The sequence below is a fragment of the Boleophthalmus pectinirostris genome, unplaced genomic scaffold (assembly GCF_026225935.1).
Source record: "Boleophthalmus pectinirostris isolate CB_2022bp ecotype Guang Dong unplaced genomic scaffold, ASM2622593v1 HiC_scaffold_5, whole genome shotgun sequence".
Taxonomy (NCBI): domain Eukaryota; kingdom Metazoa; phylum Chordata; class Actinopteri; order Gobiiformes; family Gobiidae; genus Boleophthalmus; species Boleophthalmus pectinirostris.
In genome coordinates, this window is record NW_026571404.1 from 28,106,152 (window position 1) to 28,124,850 (window position 18,699).

At 37.9% G+C, this 18,699-nt stretch overlaps 1 protein-coding gene across 1 annotated transcript in view; it reads right to left on the reverse strand.

The window, feature by feature from the left end:
* Positions 1 to 10,924: 10,924 nt before the first annotated feature.
* The window catches only part of sorcs3b (sortilin related VPS10 domain containing receptor 3b), a 144,983-nt gene continuing 137,208 nt past the window's right edge, over positions 10,925 to 18,699 (reverse strand). The window contains exons 26-28 of the mRNA XM_055162445.1: positions 18,439 to 18,527; positions 18,277 to 18,348; positions 10,925 to 10,989 (exon numbers count right to left, since the gene is read on the reverse strand). Of these exons, the coding sequence (XP_055018420.1) occupies positions 10,925 to 10,989; positions 18,277 to 18,348; positions 18,439 to 18,527 (226 nt within the window). The remainder of the gene's footprint in view (positions 10,990 to 18,276; positions 18,349 to 18,438; positions 18,528 to 18,699) is intronic.

An 18,699-nucleotide genomic window follows, 5' to 3' on the forward strand; every position in this document is an offset into this window, starting at 1 on the left:
GTTGCAGAAACTGTTGTTGTTTCTTTAGGCAAGACATTTCACCCACATTGCCTACTATGAAAGTGGTATGTGCATGAGTGATGGTGGTGGTCAGAGGGGACTGTTGGCGCTGGCTGGTGTGGCAGCTGCATTTCAGTCAGTCTGTCCCAGGGCAACTGTGGCTACAATAGTATCTTACCACCACCAGGTAGGGAGTGAATGAATAATACTCTGTAAACCGTCTTTGTGACGTGTCTGTGAAAAGCGCTATTTAAATAAAACTTACTTACTTACTTTAGTTCAGTAGAGATTGGCAATTCCTGGGCTGAAATCATCTGAATGATTCAAGTGAAGGTGTATGGAGTTTAAAAACACAATGTAGCACTTCTTGTGTTGTACAAGGTGGAAGAGTGTTCCAGAAGGACTCAGCCTAAATATTCAGGGTGTGTGTTAAATGTGTGTAAATGAAACAAAACACAACTCCAGGTATATTTGTGATGATGAAACAACATTAAAACATAGATTAGTAGTGTGACCCTTTAACCTTCGGCAGACTCAAAGGGTAAGTCAATACATTTAATTTATTGTTTTGTGCTCAAAGTATTGTCACGATACTCACATTTCAGATTCGGGTTAGGATTTTGATACTAAGGAATAGACTTGATGTTCAATACCAATTCTGGTACAATGATGATAATAATAAAAAAAACATTCTTTATTTAAACGGTAGAATTTTCAACATTAAATCATACTTTCTTTTATATTACCGTGTGATCTTATATTTGTGTAATTGCTCAGTGGTCCAGGTAGGTTTCACAGTGGTCCATGGGTGTGTACCAGTCTAGGTGCTCTTATACTTGTTCTGATACAGTTCAAGATCATTCTAAAGCTATTCAGGAAAGATTCATTTCTATCCTGTGAATGTGATTGTTTTAGCATCGATACTTCAAATGAATATGTAGTTTTAGTATCGATTAGTGTCTATTTTTTCGATAGGTTTGATCACCCTTGCTCAGAGGAAATGGGTATTATAATTGTGATAATTAAATAAAAAAAAACAGTATATCCAGTAAGTATCACTATTCAACAATATCATATAATATTACAGTAATGTAATAATATACATCATTCTAGTCATAAAGGGGATCATAAAAGCAAAAATGCACACTCAAAAATTGGAGGTATGTATAAACAGAAAATAACTTTTTTATTATAGTAATTTTACATATTTTGCTTGCAACAACATCTTTGTATATAGGCATTCTACTAAACGAAGACACTTCCGCTTTAAAACAGTTTTATTTTACAACGATGATAAAGTATAAAATGCCATATTAACTTCATATCCAGCTGAAGACTTAGGAACATTACGTGGATGCCCTCTGTAAACCCTGTGGAATGTTAAATTTGAGTTCTGACCTTTTGAGGCTGCAGTAGTTGTGGAGTAATGGCTACACATTAACTCTGCATATAATACACATCATTATCTTTAGCTATTTAAATTTTTATGGTCATATAAAGTAATCCTGGAAAATTAATTCTTTCATATAGCGTATTACTGTCAGGAGTTAGGGACGTGAAAGCCTCTTCTCTTGGCTGCTTTAGATCTGAAACGGGCTAAATCCTTGACAATGGCCAGTTAATCACTTTTCTGACCCTCGGAACCAACTCTTATATTCTCTTTTTCCATCTGCAAATGAACTATTACCAAATACCTTCTATATAAGCATGTCATGTGACGCTGTAAGAACACAGTATATGCAAAATCCACACACTTACCCTTTAAAAATACACAATTTTATTAATAGAAGTACATTTTAAAGGTTTTATATTACACAAAATGTATTCTTGTGGGCTTTAAACCATGTTATAATGCTGATACCGCGTCAAAAACATACCCAGAGTTGAATCATCCGAATGATTCTAGTGAAGGTGTTTAAAGGTAGCCAGGCTGGTGCCATCTTGTGCCTCCGCTCAATTTAATTTCTATCCAGCAACTAGGTCAGGAATTGGAATACACTAGATGGTTTGTAAGAACCCCGGAAGTTGTAGACTGCACATTGGCCAATTAGCAAAGGGCTGAACCAACCCGAGTTGAGATAGGAGACTACATACGCTATCCTCCTTCCTTTGTCAAATACAAACTTCGCCTACCATCAAGTGAATGAATCCTAATGCTGCAAGGTCAGACGGTTTCCACAAAGTGAAGTTTAAAGGGCCCATATTACGCTATTTTCTGATCTATGTTATAATGATGTTTCCTCATCAGAAACATTTAAACATGTGTGAATAAAACTAAACACAACTCCAGGTTTGTTTTTGAGGAGGTAACAACATTATAATATGGCTAAAATCTCACATGAGTCAATTTTATGTAATATAAGACCTTTAAAAACACAGTGGAGCACATCCTGTGTTACAACATGACATCACAAGGTGGAGTGTTTTCATTTGAGAAAAGGATTATTGCGTTTAACATGTTTCAGTGAAGCAAAAAATAAATACATAAATTAAAAAACTCCAGATATGTTTTTGATGCGTAAACAGCATTACAACATAGATCACAAAATAATATGAGCTTTTTAATGTCAGTCTGTCCCCTAAACCCCCCAAAAAACATTATTTCTAAACAGGTGTTAGCTTTTCCTACCTGTCCCACACCACATGAAGGCAGCACGAGCTCGCCCCAAGCTCCACCACAGCCATTTAAGGGACCTATTGGAGGGACAATGAAGTAGCCTGGAGTGATTCTAATGGGCTAGTCTTTTTCTATCTCCCACCGCGCGACAAATTAATTATCCCCTCTCCAGGAAATCAACACACAACACGCCACGCCACAATCAAGGCAGATTTTCCCCGAGTGGCTGCGCATAGCACCTTGAATGAAAAATATCCCCCAACACTAACCCACAGCTATATTGCGTTAGCCCCCTGTGAAATTGATGGCTATGTTTGCGTTCATTGAGTGCTACATTACGCTGTCTTTGGCGTTGAATCATCCATTACTGATTGTCAGAGTTAGATTTGATTGCGCCGTAGACTGTCCCAGAGCAGTTAGGAAAAAGGTGCGGAGTTAATATGGAGTGGAGGAAAACTGCGCGTGTTAAAGGCTCCCGAGGCGCCTGTGGAGGTTTGGGTCATGAAGATTGGTGTGTGAGTGATGGGAGGCAGATGGACGGCCATGCAAAACAATGGATTTGAGTCATTAGCGAGAGTGTAGTTTGTCCCAGTGGTCGTCTCTTCATTGGCACGTTCTTGAATGTTTGTGTTCAACTGACACTGTAAGAATGAACAACGCTCCTTTTTAGATTAAGGTTGCTCAATATATCAATGAAATCGTTATCGCAGTTTGAGTTTACCGTAATTTCCAGACTATTGAGCGCCACATCAACTCAATTTTAAAAGAAAAAAAAGTGTACATAAATAGGCCACACCTATCTATATGCCTTCTTCAAGAATGGTTTCAAGTTTGGGCCATCTGCCTTTATCGCCTCTGAAAGCTTTTGACTCCCTGTTGCTGAGCTCATGTGCGGCAGCTCGATTTCCTTCGACAGCCACATCAGCTGCCTTTAACTTAAAAGTTGCATCATATGTATTTCTTTGTGTGTTTTCCATGAGGAAGGTGTGTGTATGAAACACAAAATAACTGTTTAAAACACAATCAAACAAGCATCTTCCTCAACTTCCACGTCTTCTCTTCCACCTGTCTGTCTCGCTCTTGCACCCGTCACTTTACACTCTGCTGTGCATGTCTCCTGCAGAAAGAGCCACTGTCCTGCCTCAACACACATGCTCATTAGATTATTGTATTAGTTTAGTTTCTGTCTTATCTCAAATGTTAGAGGTCATATATTACACAAAATTGACTCTTATGAGCTTTAAGCCTTGTTATAATGTTACCTCATCAAAAACATACATGTCTGAGTAATCCTTTATTAGTCTGTCTAAATCCCCAAAGCTCAAAATGCTCTGTTCCACCTTGTGATGTCACAAATATGTCATTTTCAAGTTAAGAGCTTCCTATTACCTTTTCTTCAGTAGAGACTGGCAATTCCAGGGCTGAAATCATCCAAATGGCTCTAGTGCAGGTCTAAAGCAGATATGTAAAAAGGCCCGGGGGCCAAATTTGGCCCACGATATAATTATATTTCACCAGCGAGATCACATCAAATATATATTATAGCTGCCCACCGGATACAGATAAACTATAGAGACATTATTTATTTAAAATGTTGTTATTTTATATTATGCTTCTTCTGGATTCAATGTTTAAGCAAAACTATTCTTAAATATTTATTTAAATAAAAAAGGTTTAATATTACATATCTCGAAAGAAGAGAAAACATGGAGATGTTGCTGACATTTTTCAATAAATATTTAGTTTGGCCCACGACTTTTGTAATTTTTGGCCCTCTGTGAATTTGAGTTTGACACCCCTGGTCTAAAGGGTTTAAAAACACAATGGAGCACTTCCTGTATTACTACATGACATCACTAGGTGGAAGAGAGTGTTTTCTGTATGAGCAAAGAACGGTTTGTTAAACGTGTGAATAAAACAAAACTAAACTCCAGGCATGTTTGTGGCGAGGAAACCACATGATCAGATCGATAAACTATGGTAATATGGCCCCTTTAACAGAGTTTAGTGCTTCGTTCTTTGTTCCTGCAGAAATGTTTTTCAGTTTCTGTGATATTTTTTCCCTTTATTTGTTCCTCGTAAATAGCCATATTTGTTTTGATAAGGACAGAGCATGCATGTCCCTGTTTGGCTAACCCACCTGTCAATCACACCCATCTAAAACAGAAGATTACCAGTGATCAGACTCACATCTTTGTAAAATTTTATAATTATATATATATGTGTATTCTGGATGCCAGACGAGAATGCCACAACTCATTTTGATCAATTCTGAAATCAATATCACAAATCGTCTCTTTGTTGTTGTCGTTTTAATAATAGCTGTGCTTCTAAATTAGCCATTTCAAAATGTTTATTCATCCAAGTGTTCATGGAAGTAAAATAACTCGCCCTCAAAATGATACAGAAACCAAAAATAATCAAATCCTAATGACAGTCTCTGAACACTAGGGGGCAGATAGAAAAAGGGGAAATACTGATGGAGAGCGTTTTGGTTGATTGTGGCTGGTAAATGCGTCTTTATTTGCCCATTTAAAAATCTTCTTTGTTGAGGCTCATTTTTATTTCATGTGACGATATTGACTTTTTCCTTTCAATCGAAAAGAACTGATATAGTCTGTTTAGCGCCTGTTGTGTGTTCAGTCACTGTGGTGTTTACAGAAATTAGCGTTTGTTTGTTATGAATCTGACTCACGGGATTGTGCACCGTGAACTTAAAAGGTGTATTGTGTAACATTTTCTGATGAAGGGCTTGACACTGCTTGTCTCCACAGCTTCGCCATGAATGTTCCACCATATGGCATTACTGAACTTATGTCTTATCTCCAAGGAAAATGTATTTTGAATGTAAGTTTATCGAGTGAATGTTTTGCCACCCGTCCAGCCGGCTTCTTCAGATTTCAACCTTGTTTTGCTATGGATCCTACCTGGACAACTGAGGCATATCACCATGGAGACAAGCAGGTGGCGCTACTGGGTCACGTTACAGGTCAGATCTGTTGAGATGAGACACCACATCACAGGAGGAATGCATGTTTTTCAAAGAAGTTTTAAGAAATAGAAACATTTGTAACTGAATAAATGGATGGATATATTTATGGCATGATGTGGAACATTCTAAGCAAAATAATAACATTTCCATGGAAGCAAGCATGTGGCGAAGCTCCAAATGTTACATAATGCACCTTTAATGGTTCTGTATTTTGCAAATTTAATTCTTGTGAGCTTTAAGATGTGTTAGAATGTTGCTACCTCGTCAAAAAAATACCTTTATTATTCGCCTATCTACATCTCCAACTTTCAAAATGCTCGTTTCCACCTTGTGATGTCATGAAGTCGTAGTTTTCAAGTTAACAACTACCTTTTACCTTTAGTTCACGGGAGATTTGAATGATTTCAACACTGGAATTGCCAATATTTCTATTAAATGGTCACATTTTTGTACACATTTTTCAACAAGGAACCACTTACCCATTCACACACCAGTGTACACAGACACTAGGGGCAAGGTGGGTTAAGTGTTTTGCCGAAGGACACAACAACAGCATTTATTTTGTGGGAGCTGGAATCTCAGCCAACCTGTGGGTCGGGGGATCTGACCAGACAACCCTCGATGTTTATGTCGAGAGTGGGATTCGAACGGCCAACCTTCAGATCAGTGGACGAACACTACCAACTGAGCTCCTGCCGCCCAGTAGTGAAGTTTTATTTAGTTTAAAAACACAGCGGAGCACTTCCTGTATTTCCACATCACAAGGTGGAACAAAATGTTTTTAGTTGGAGAGAAAAACAGCCTAAATATGCAGGATTTCTGAGTTAAATGTGTGAATGAAACAAAACACAGCTCCAGGTAAGTTTGTGATGAAGCAGTATAACCTAGACTGGAAAATTAGTTGAAAATGAGTGTACTACTTGCTAAAGACATACATTTGGAATACATTTACACACTAGAAAACTTTACTCCCTCTAACCATAACCATCCCTATTCTAATTCTCTCAAAGCGTGTTCATACGTGTCACTTATTCTCTTACACAACCCTGTCAGAATAGGGGAATAGCCTTGTTCCACTGTGGGCTCCATTCATGTGCGGTGTGGGCTCGGCGTGTGAGGGAGTGATGGAGCGATTGGACTGAAGTGAGCAGAGAAGCAGTAAGTGTCAGGTGGGCCGTGCACGTAGCCGTTATCACACTTGTGCCCATTAAAGTGGACTTCAGAGTCACGGAGGGATCATTAAAAGAGCTGTGCTGAGAGGGGCATACTCACACTGCCATTAGACACCAGTGCGCACACAAGGACACTGGCAATAGTTAAAGGAAAGAGAACTGGGCTAAGGCACCAATTGGTTTTATGTTTTAAGGAGAAAATGAAGTGATAGACAATTCTGCTTTAAAGTGACTCCATAAGTTTATGTCCGATATACAGTACTAGCAGCTAAAGTTTAAGTTTATTACACAAAACTGACTCTTGGGAGCTTTAAGCCATGTTAGAATGTTGTTACCTCCGCCAAAAACATACCTGGAGTTGTGTTTTGGTTCATTCACAAATGTTTGAGTATTATTATTAGTCTGTCTACGTCTCCAAAACTCAAAATGCTGTGCTCCACCTTGTCACGTAGTGGTAATTTTCAAATTAACAGCTTCCTTTTACCTTTAGTTCAGGTCTGAACTTACTCAAATGATTCTATTGAAGGTGTATGGAGTTTAAAAACACAGTGGAGCACATATTACCACATGGCATCGCAAGGTGGAGCAGGGTGTTTTCTGTTTGAAAGAAGAATTCATCCTAAATATGCAGGATTTGTGTGTTAAAAATGTGTAAATGAAACAAAACACAACTCACAAAAGCTGTTTGCGATGGAGAAACAACATTATAACCGAGATCAGAGAATAACTAATATGGGACCATCTGATAATATTGTAAGTTGTTTTGAGGTTATTGATTTAGAGTTCGCTTCGTCATCCCCCATTATAAATCCCATTATCAGCCTAAGAGAGTGCAGGGGAAAAAAAATAAAAAATCAAACTTCATAGGTCATGTTTTTCTGTGTTCCCAAGTACGACATTGCTTTTATTTATTTGATGTTCATATCAAATATAGTTTTTCTTGATAACTGTAATGCTGATGTATTTCTAACTGAATTACAAAAACAATAGACATGATGGCAAAGTAGTTTATGTGTCATTTGATATTTTGGCTCTCAAGATGATTATCCAGAAAGCACAATGAGCCTCTCATTTGGGCTTCCAGTTTCAATGCTGAAATCTAGTTGGTCTCTCTAATATGAATCTGTCACTACCTAAACCCCAGCACTTGTAGCAATCATGAATCGGTGCTAGTGCAGGTCATAAACTGTATAAAGAAGTGGACTGAGTGAGTGTGACATCACCCGTAGTGTTCAGTGCCACTCAAATGAAGCTCACAATGCTAGTGGTTACAGGAGTAAATTTGGAGCCAGGCTGTATATTATGTATAATAGGATTTTTGACAGACAAAATAGCAAAACAAAAACACCAGGATCATGTAGAGCAGGTTAACATGAACAGTTTAAAACCAAATTGGATCCTTGCAGCAGTTACAGAGAGAGGAGCCACAATATTCCAATGTAAGTCAATGGGAGCCAGGGCCAGTAGGAGCCAGAAGAATCCGCACGCGTCCTTCCTATTTGGAACGCGGCGGCTAGCTCGTTAAATGTGTCTATTTCTATGTAGAGTCTATGGTGTAGCCTCTGCAGCTCAGAGTGTGAATTCTGGAGGTTCTGAGTTTTCACAAGAGGCATGGCCTGTCCACACAAAAAAACTGACAACCCAGTTATAACTGTAACTTTGACTCCAAGACCACAGGCCACATACTTTCCTTTTTCATGCTTTAAATGTATATGTTGAATACATAGAATAAAACCATGTTTCAATATAAAAATACATTTATTTTAAACATTGTCAAAATGGCAAGAAGTTGTTCACAGTAGGAAATGTGGTCCAGATGTCTGAGCAACAGAAAGTGAACAGTATCATAGAGCATGCACAGATGAAGGCAACCGCACAACTAGACTAGATGTTTCTTTAATCATTGGTTTAATGTGTTCAAAACCACCATGGTATGTACAGCATGTGCCCTGTCTACGAGTAGTCTAGAGTCTCATCACATATAGTCGGGCATGCTACTGTAGAAAATTAGTGAAAAAGAGGACATACAGAATTGAAGAATACACTTTAGTGATCTTACTTTACAATGAGAACATGAGGATATCTATTGGATTTACATTCTGCGATGGCCTATGTACAAATCTTCACATTCTCGATATGAGACAGTCTTTCAGAGTGTATCTTACAAGATCTCCCTTATGAACAGTCAGAAGAGATGATACTGATAGCGCTATATTAGCTTAGTGAGCACCACGAGGCCTCTCTTCGCAGGGCAGTGAACAGGGTCGGACTGGGAACAAAATTCGGCTCTGGCATTTTTCCTCTGGACCGGCCCACCCCTCTCAAAGACCAGATTTTCTGAGGGAGAGACGGTCCACCTGCTCGTCTATGGAAATGTTAATGCTTTGTCTGGACAAAGCAATAAAAGCAACAATAAACAGGTTATAATGAAATAAGATACATATGATAAACTGTGTGACGAACAGGCGGCAGACTCCCCCACCTGAAAACTTACTGGTGCATGTAACTTAAACTTAAATTGCGAAAAGAGAAGAGAATGAGAGCAAGTATGCGATGGGGTGGTTGGAGGATAGAGGGAGAGACTATGGGCAAACAAGGAGGGGGGAGTATGGTTCAGAGCTCCTCAGCAGTGAGCAGTTCAAAGGCTCGATGAGGAGTGGATGGGAGCAAGGGTGTAGGACAAAGCCAATTCTAATTCGTGCTAAGAAAGATAAGATCTTGATTGAGCAAAAAAAAATATCAATTGACTTCCACAGGGTCAGACTGGGAACAAAATTTGGCCCTGGTCTGGGGGGGAGGGGGCGGATCAGATCAGGACGGTCGAAATTGAGGACCGAGAGGAAAGGGGGCACCGCACCGTCCCAAATGTGGTCTCAGGTGGACCGGCCCAGGTAGTACAGCTTGCCGGTCCGAGCCTGGTAGTGAATGTCAGTATTATCCAGCGGCTTAACTTTTTGTTCAGAAGTTGGAATGGCCTATTTAACAAATCCCTTTTCGTTCAGCGTACAGAATGATAATTAAAGCCTGAAATGACTTATTAATTACAATTCTCCTCTTATTTTTGTGATATAAATAGACTCACATGTGTCCAAGTGGTTTGTGCGTTAGGACCTTGCCTATCACCGTTTCACAGGCTTCTTTTAAATATGGATGTTTGGTAATATTTGGTAATCGACTATGCGTGACAGTCTAAACTATAACAATGACAATTTACAGTACGGCATTTGAGAAGGCAAGATAACAAGCGCAGAAATGTACAACTCCAGTGACAAAAATGCTAGGACCGTGTGAACCGAAGAAAAATCTGAAATACTATAAAACTATACACTGATAAGAGATTGTTTATCAGATATCCCATTTTATCATGTATTTGAATTTAAAGAGGGGGTATTAACTCCTAACACATAACATATTTAGATCACTATGTTGGCTTTTATTGTTATGAAAATGCTATTAGTCGAAAATAACGTATTAACATGTTTTATAAGTTTCATCTTTGCTCTCTATGCAGGTCAATCCCCCTACAGAGCGCTATCACAACCCAATCCTGCTAATAAAACTACTGCACGTCACATCAGGTTTGTGAAGTTGTTGTGCACAGTTTTGTTTCATATTTTTGTATATTTATGGAGATTTGTCATTGGACAGAATCTTACAGCTAAGAAGCATAAGAAGGGTTCAAATAGACCTCATGAGAGATCACTAAATTACAGAAATGTGCACGGATGATGTCTAAAATCTCTTCAGGCGTGTTTTTAGCGAGGGAACTACATTATAACATGGTAGAAAGCCCGAAAAATGTATTTAATTTAGCATAATACCGCCTCTTTAAATTGAACAGCAACATAAGTTAAAAAAGTTAAGTCTAAAAACATAACAAGAAAATACAGCTAGAAATTTGTCACAGTAAAAGTTGGAGGCAAACATGGACCCACCGGCTGTAGATTTGAGTGTATATGACATTCATCGTCCATAAAGTAGTGGCCAAAAACCTGACTCCGAAGTAGATAGTATACATGTAATATATGCAATCAAATGTATAAATTATATAAATATTAATCATAAATAACAATGTCGACAATGTTCTTTTTCATCACAATTCAAACACAACATTTTGTACTTGAAGTGCGTACAGTGAGTGTCTTACACATTGGTACAGTTGGGGAATTCCCTGGTTACAATACGGTCCATGTTCCGACCCATGGTTCCTACAAATACAAAAACATGAGACACAGAAGAGAGAGTCAGTGGGAGCGCAGTTGAGAGAATGACAAGTACATCAAATCTACATGGGAGGGAGTAAACATCCGTGAGTTAGATAAACAGGAAAGAATCATGAAACAATTATGTGAATGAAAATGACTTCTTGTGCGAAAATAGCATCTGAAATTGACTGTGGTGAGAGAGATGTTAAATTGATTCATTTCATGCATGATTCACAGGAAGCGTTTTCTCGTCACCCTGGCCTTTAAAGTGGTTCAAAATTTTAAGACACATCTGGTTGTGTTGAGTTTAAAAAGGCACTTAACTGTCAAATGCTAAAAGAACGTGCTCACAGAAGTTAATTGTATTTAATTAAAATGTTTTTGCAATGTATTATTTAAACTTTATTTAGTTTTTACTTTTTTTTCCCCTTATCATTTTATGCTTTATTCATTACTTTTTATAAAAATTCAGGAATGCCTTTTTCTACCAACTATGGTCACAAGATGGTTATTAGCAGCCAAAACTGTACCAAATTTTCTTAGGTAAATGTAAGGAAGAGTAAAGCAATTTAAAGACAGAATTTGTTCTGTCTCAATAATTCCCAAATAAAAGTTGAAAGCACTTTCACATATTTTTTTTTTAGGGAAAAAGTCCAAGCAAGTCAATCAGCTCAGCTTTATTTAAATATATTTTTTATTTTGTATTATGTATTTATTTTAAAAAACATTTGCCTTTTTTATTTTATTTAAATTTTTTCAAGTTTGTTTATATATTTTTAAAATTTTGTATGTATTTATCATTTTAAAAACAGACTTTTATATTTTTTTTTCAATGTAGGTTTTTTTTCTTCCAATTTTGTATGTATTTATTATTTTTTAAAATAGTAGACTTTTTTTTTTTTTCAATTTTGTTTATATTTTTTTCAATTTTGTATGTATTTATTTTTTAAAACATTAGACTTTTTTATTTTATTTTTTTCAATTGTCTTTTTATTTTTTTAAATTTTGTACGTATTTATTATTTTAAAAACATTTTCCTTTTATTTTTTTTTATTTATTTATTTATTTAATAGGGACAGTGCATATTAATGAACATCTACAACATTGCAGTGTAAATATGCCAGATTATAGCAAGACTGCTAATTTCCATCTGTAGTCCCTAGGCAGGTAACACCACAAATTTAAACAAAGTAACAAATCTATACTAAAAGTGTCCACAAGTCTGGTTTATTCTTTAGCCACTCTTTTAAGTAGGACTTGAAGGTGGCAAGAGTTGGAGTTTCTCTTATTGATAGTAGCAGACTGTTCCAAAATGTTGTGCCTCTGACTGAGACACACATTGTCCAAATGTGGAGCGTCTGTGTGGGACGTCACAGTTCCCCCGGGCTGTGGCCCTAGTTCCCATCCCACTCACAGTCTTTACAATCCTGTAATGGAAGAGGGGCAAGTCCATGCAAAACTTTATCGACAAAACATCCATATTTAAAACCAATAAAATTATTAAAATTAAGCAAATTATACTTGTCTAAAATAGTGCAGTGGTGAAATGGTTTCTTGTCCAATATTTTTATGGCTTTTTAAAAAAGTGATTCGATGGGTTTGAGTGTTGTGCCAGCAGCGAGTGACCATGTTGTTATGCAGTACTTTTATTTTTTTGTTCATGTTCTCCATAGATATCAGTACATACAGTAGAATCCATAAGCATTATAACAGCATCTAACTCCCTCATAAGTTTTCCACACGTTGAACAAATCTCATCACCAAAAGCCTCATTTGACCTGATGTAGCAAAAATCACCTGACCAACACAATCATCGTCTGCCCCATCGGCGCACATATCCAAAAATAAGAACGCTTTGTGGGTCAAAGGTCACAGCTCCAGGCGCCTCATCTCCAGCTGCGCTCACACCAATCAGAAGTGACTGCGCCGAGATCCAGAGTGCGAGAATCCATCCCACAACCCCAGTAACCTCCCATATCACTTCTTCTTTTTATTCTAATGCTCCCCCTCTCCTCTCTCCTCTCTCCTCTCTTCTCCCAGACCCTCCGCAAGCTAATCACAAGACTCAAGCAATCACTCCAAACTCCACATGATTGCCAGAATTTTAAAGCAGCTCAATTTGTCATTTTTTATTTAAATATTTAATGAATTCTACATTTCAACTCGAGTAAAAATCTTGTCTTTTTGCAGAGGAGCGGTGTTATCATTTGGTAAAAACGTATCTCTTTAGCACGCTATGCTAAGCTGTTTTAATTTAGCGTGTATATTCAAATCTGTGTTTTAATAGTTTGCCAAGTCCTGGTGTTTCAAAGTTCACAAAACTGGTTAGGATTTTTAATTTATTCTACCGGTGTGGTGACAAGAAGTCATGCACACGTTTTTTTTATTTATTTTGCAAATCCAATTAGACCCAAAGGAGGAGAAAATAGACAGACTTTTTCATTACGTTTTAATTAATTGAGGTTGGCAAGTAGAAAGTGACTGAAAACATTACTTTTTGAAATGTTTGTGTTTTTTTTAGAAGAGGTTTTTTCGTGTGGGGAGAGAATTCTAGTTTAGCTACAGCTCAGTTAATTGGCATTGTGATATCCATGTTTCAAATTGCAATTGTGTCACTTTAGATGGTCACAGCCAGAATCTGGGTTAATAATACTGTATACCGTATTTTTCTATATAAGACTATAAGCTGCGCTGTTTTCATGGTTTGGGTGGTTCTGTGACTTATACTCCGGTGCGACTTATATATTAAAATTTTCAGACTGACAACCGCAAGAGGGCGCTCTATGCTTGTGTGTCAGTATCTATTACTCCTGTACCACTGTCACTTCACATTCTACTATGCATGCCTCCTGCAGAAAAAGCTGCTGTCCTGCTGCAAATAGTGAAATATTCAGCCGAAAACGGTAATCAAGCAGCAGAAAGAAAGTTTGGAGTGAAAGAGAAACTTGTGAGGGACTGGCGGAAAGTGGGGATGGAAAACACAGCTTCACGGCAACAGGGTGGGTGCGCCATGTAACATTCCTGGAAGTCACTGGATGAATCGACAAAGCCTGGACTTCAGTGACAACCGAAACCATCCTGTCGGGATTCAGAAAGGCCGGAATAATTCTAACTGGAACTGATGCTGACTCTGACGACAGCTACACAGAAGAGGAAGTGGTGCTCCGTTTACATCATGGATCTATGGTTTATCTCCGGAGGTCACACAGAAGTGACACCGAGGATGAAGAATTCAGTGGATTTAGTGATCTGGATATAATTATAACTATAATTATATGAATAACTGTTCATATGTTACATTAACATATTAACGCCTGTTCAGCCTGTTGTTCTCTGTTCCGTTGTTATTACTATAACTTGTCTTTCAAGATGAAATATCGGTTGCTGGTCTCTGATTTTATAAAAATACATTTCTCCAAAAAGTGCAACTTATAGTCCAGTGTGATTTATATATGTTTTTTTCTTCTTCATTGTGCGTTTTTTGGCTGGCGCAACTTATAGTCTGGAAAATACGATACTTTTGATATAGAGCTTTCTCCCCCATTAGTTACTAAATATATCAAAAGTATTTGCAGTAACGCTGGATTTTTGTATCAAAGGTTATACAAATTTGACGAGCTGTGTTTTGTTTCATGCACACACTTGAGTAATCCTTTATTATTAGTCTGTTTACATCTCCAAAGCTCAGAATCCTCTGTTCCACCTTGTGATGTCATGCAGTAGTAGTTTTCAAGTTAATAACGATCTTTTACCTTTAGTTCAGTAGATATCTAAATGATTATAGTAAAGGTGTATAGAGATTAAAAACACAGTGAAGCACTTCCTGTATTACAGCGTGACATCACAATGTGGTATGTTCTGCTTGAGCGAAGAACTCAGCCTAAATATGCAGGGTTTGTGTGTTAAACATGTGTGAATGAAACAAAACACTCCAAACTCCACGTGTGTTTTAGATGAGGACACAACATTATAAAACAGACCACAAAACAGTGTAATATAGGTTTTTTAAACTCAGGAGACTTTTTTCTTTCTACTGTTGCCTGACCTCTCACCTCTTCGTACATACATAAAGACACTTTGGGCTCGATCTTGCCCCTGATCGCGATTGCGCTGGTGCAAGTGTGGGGCGTGCAGCTCTAAACAAGAGGTGTGCCGTGCCTGAATATTGGGTGGAGTGGAGCGGACTGAGGGCGTGATGTGGCACGTTCACTGAATTGAGAACACAAACCCAGCCAGTTCTCTCATGACCCATCCAACTTTCTGTATTCCTGGTGCGTACTTGCATCGTGGGGCTCCAGAGCTGTTTTACTGTACACATATATCATTTTTCCCCACATCACTCTTTGTGGTGTGGGGAAAGATTGCAGACATTGTCCACATCAGCAGTGATTTTAAATGTTTCAGCGGACACTGATTGGTTCAGATGTCATCACCATATTTGTACTTGTACCGTCCCACTCCAGCCTCCAGCAGTGAAGTACAGCCCCATCTGGACGCCTCTCCTTAACACTAGCACTAGGGCTAAAACTGAGCCCTTTCTCTTTATCCCATTTAAGCCAAACCTCGTCCTTCACCACAACAGTCGTTGGCCTGTCACAGTAACAAATTCTGAAGCACGATATATTAGTACAGAGATATACTGCAATAAATAATAATATTGCAACTACTTTGTAATATAACATTTACAATAATAACAATGCTACTGACACAACAATAATAACTGACAATAATACAAGATAATCCCAGTAAACCATCAATAGATGGTAAATAGATAGACAGACAACTATTACTTGTCAATAATTAGTCATTTATTCAACCTTTTAAAGCTCAAATGTGATTCAAATACAACAAAAATACCCCAAATCTCCAAACTTTTACAAATTAAACTTTCAAATACTGAACAACAAGTCAGTATAGTTTTTTTTTTTTTTTTTTTTATCGTGACAGGCCTAAACAGTGTAACTCTCCTCTGCCTTTGCATATCAACTTTCAGCTTCAGTCCTGGTTGAATGGATTCCATTTTTCATTCAAGTTCATTCTAAACCTTTTAGACCAAACAGTTGTGAGGTGGTTAAAAAGTTTCAGATGTAGTCATCTGGATAATGTTTATGAAATTGAGACATTTCAAGTGTCACACGTAAATCATTTTAATCTGAATGTAGTGGGCTGGATAGTTTCTGTTCTGCTTCTCAGTCCAGTACTTTCAGATTAAAAATGGCTTTTGGATGGCAGTCGAAACATCTCAGTTTCAAAAACACTGTCTATATGACTTCTGAAACTCTGAAACCAGGATCACTCCTGAAGGAGCGGTTACACAGGAAAAAGATGTGTTAAGAACATGAGAATTCCTCAGTTTCTCAAACTGTTTTGTATTACCTTTGTCAAATAAAGCCAAGAAAATGTTGTACAATTGTCTATTGGGTTTGATTGCAGCACGTATGCGTAGTACTTTTCAGTATTTTGACTTTGATTCTTAGCTCCATCACTTTTTTTACCCCCTTTAAAGTTTGTTACAATAATACTTACAACTCAAACAAACAAAGACTTTAAAATACTTAAAAATAATCTCTGCATTGCTCTGGAATATATTTTTCTTGTCTTTGTGAAAAAACAACACTGTTCGTTTGCTTTACAATAACCACAATGGATTTGCGCTCTTGTAAACCCACTCAAGTGTAAACACTGCAGTCTCTGATGAACCTTTTGGCCTGTGCCCCAATCAGCCCCTGTAGAGCCTCGCCGAGCCCTGAGCATTAATGCAATCTTTAACCAGCAGGCCGTCAATTATTTTTAATCTAGAGGGCCTCCAATCAAAGCCCCCATGCTGCTGCTCTCTTTGTAAATAAACACCTCTGATGGCTCCTGAACGTACCCCATTTGTCTCACATCAGTGCAAAAGGTGCTGAGAAGAGAGGAATAGACCAAAGTTGCTGAGTGACCGTAAACACATCACACATGCAGCCAGTCAGCCCTTCATGTCTGTCAGGAACACTGCAAAGCTGCTTTTGTCAAGCCAATGGTATGCATCGAAAACGTGTCAAGAGGTATGTCAGTTGTAGCAATCAAAAAGCTCACCAATCAAGATGAAAAGTTGCATCTGTGCTGCTGTGTCATTTATAAAAAAAACAAAAAAAAAAAAAAACTCTTTGGATGTATAGTTGAATATAGAGTATACTGGGGAGGTCCAAGAATTGTGCTGCTGTAAATGTATTGATAGTTTGCAGTGAGATCATGCTCCGGGGGAGTTCTACATGTATCTCTAATGTTGAGATGCTATGGGGACACAATGCACACATTAGCAAACACTGCCAAAAAATCTGAAAAGACTGTCTGAAAAGTTTTAAACTTGTCTGAGTCTGATTTTCAACAAAAATGGTGAGTGTGAGAACCTGAAAAACTGTTGGCTAATCTAGCATTAGCTTCTGACTGTAATTTTATGTGTGACAGAAACACAAATGAGATTATCTGATGTAGTCCCAGCTAATTCAGTTCTTTACGGTCAGATTGTGTTAAATAAAGCTCAGATTAAAGTCTAATAAAGTCTCAGTTAGAGCAGAGCCTACAGTTAGCATCACACACCCGAGGAATTTTGATGACATCAGAAATTATTAATAAAACTCTGAACTTTACTGTTATTGAAAGAAATATCCAAAATTAAAATCCATAAATGTTGGGTTTATCAGTATTTGTTAGGAATTTGTTTCCATATTAATCCCTGTTTTAAATCCTTAGTTTCAGATGACTATAGTTACTCATTTAGAGTTGAATATTGGCATCAGTTTCTGAAGCTACTGTGAAATATTTCACTTTAAAAACCTTTTCTATTTTATTAAGTAGCTGCTAAGCCTGAATCATTCTTCAAAACTATTTGTTCGTTATGAATTAAGTCTTTGTTCATGCTTGAGTGATTACAAAGTGTTACCCTCACATCAGAAGTGAGTCACATAGAGTGTGACGATACCACAGTAAATGAATACTGTGCTATTGTCCTAGCTTTCTCGAGAGCTACTTTGAACTTATTCCTAGCAGATGCGCGATGATGTGTTTTTAGGGTGATAAAATGTTAATCAGGATCAGTTTCGGCTCTGACAGTTGCAGTATAAATCCTGTATTAACGTCTTGGTGATGTACGCAGTGATGAATAATCTGTAGCCAGTACTACCCCTGTCAAACAAAATGGAGTCAGCGTAGTTTTTTTGACCTGAAATTAACACGCTATGACATAAATCCTCTGTGTATGCACTAAAAACGCTCATAATATTTGAAGGGTAGTAAATATTGAAGTGTTACCTCGGCTACGCGCCTCCAGTTCCTTCTCCAGCAGCTCCTTCTGACAGGGGAAGTCACTCAGCTTCACTTTGGGCAGGGTGGACATGTTGGGCACGCTAGACAAATTGGACATGGTGGACATTTTGGACATGGTGGGAAGGGTGGACATGTTGGGAAGGGTGGACATGTTCTCATTGGGGCTGACTGTGCTGATCACCTCTGGCTCCTTCTCTTGAGTATCCTCGGTCTGCACGTGGATCCAAGGAATTTTCCTGGAGATACGGACATGAATAAATCAATAACTGCTAAACATTTAATAGTGAGAAAGATGACTTAATGTGAGGGACCATTTGCCAGGGATCCAGAATACACACTTCTCCAATACTTTATGAAGATGTGAGTCCGGTCAGCAGCTGTATCACCCTTCACTAGGAATGTTACACA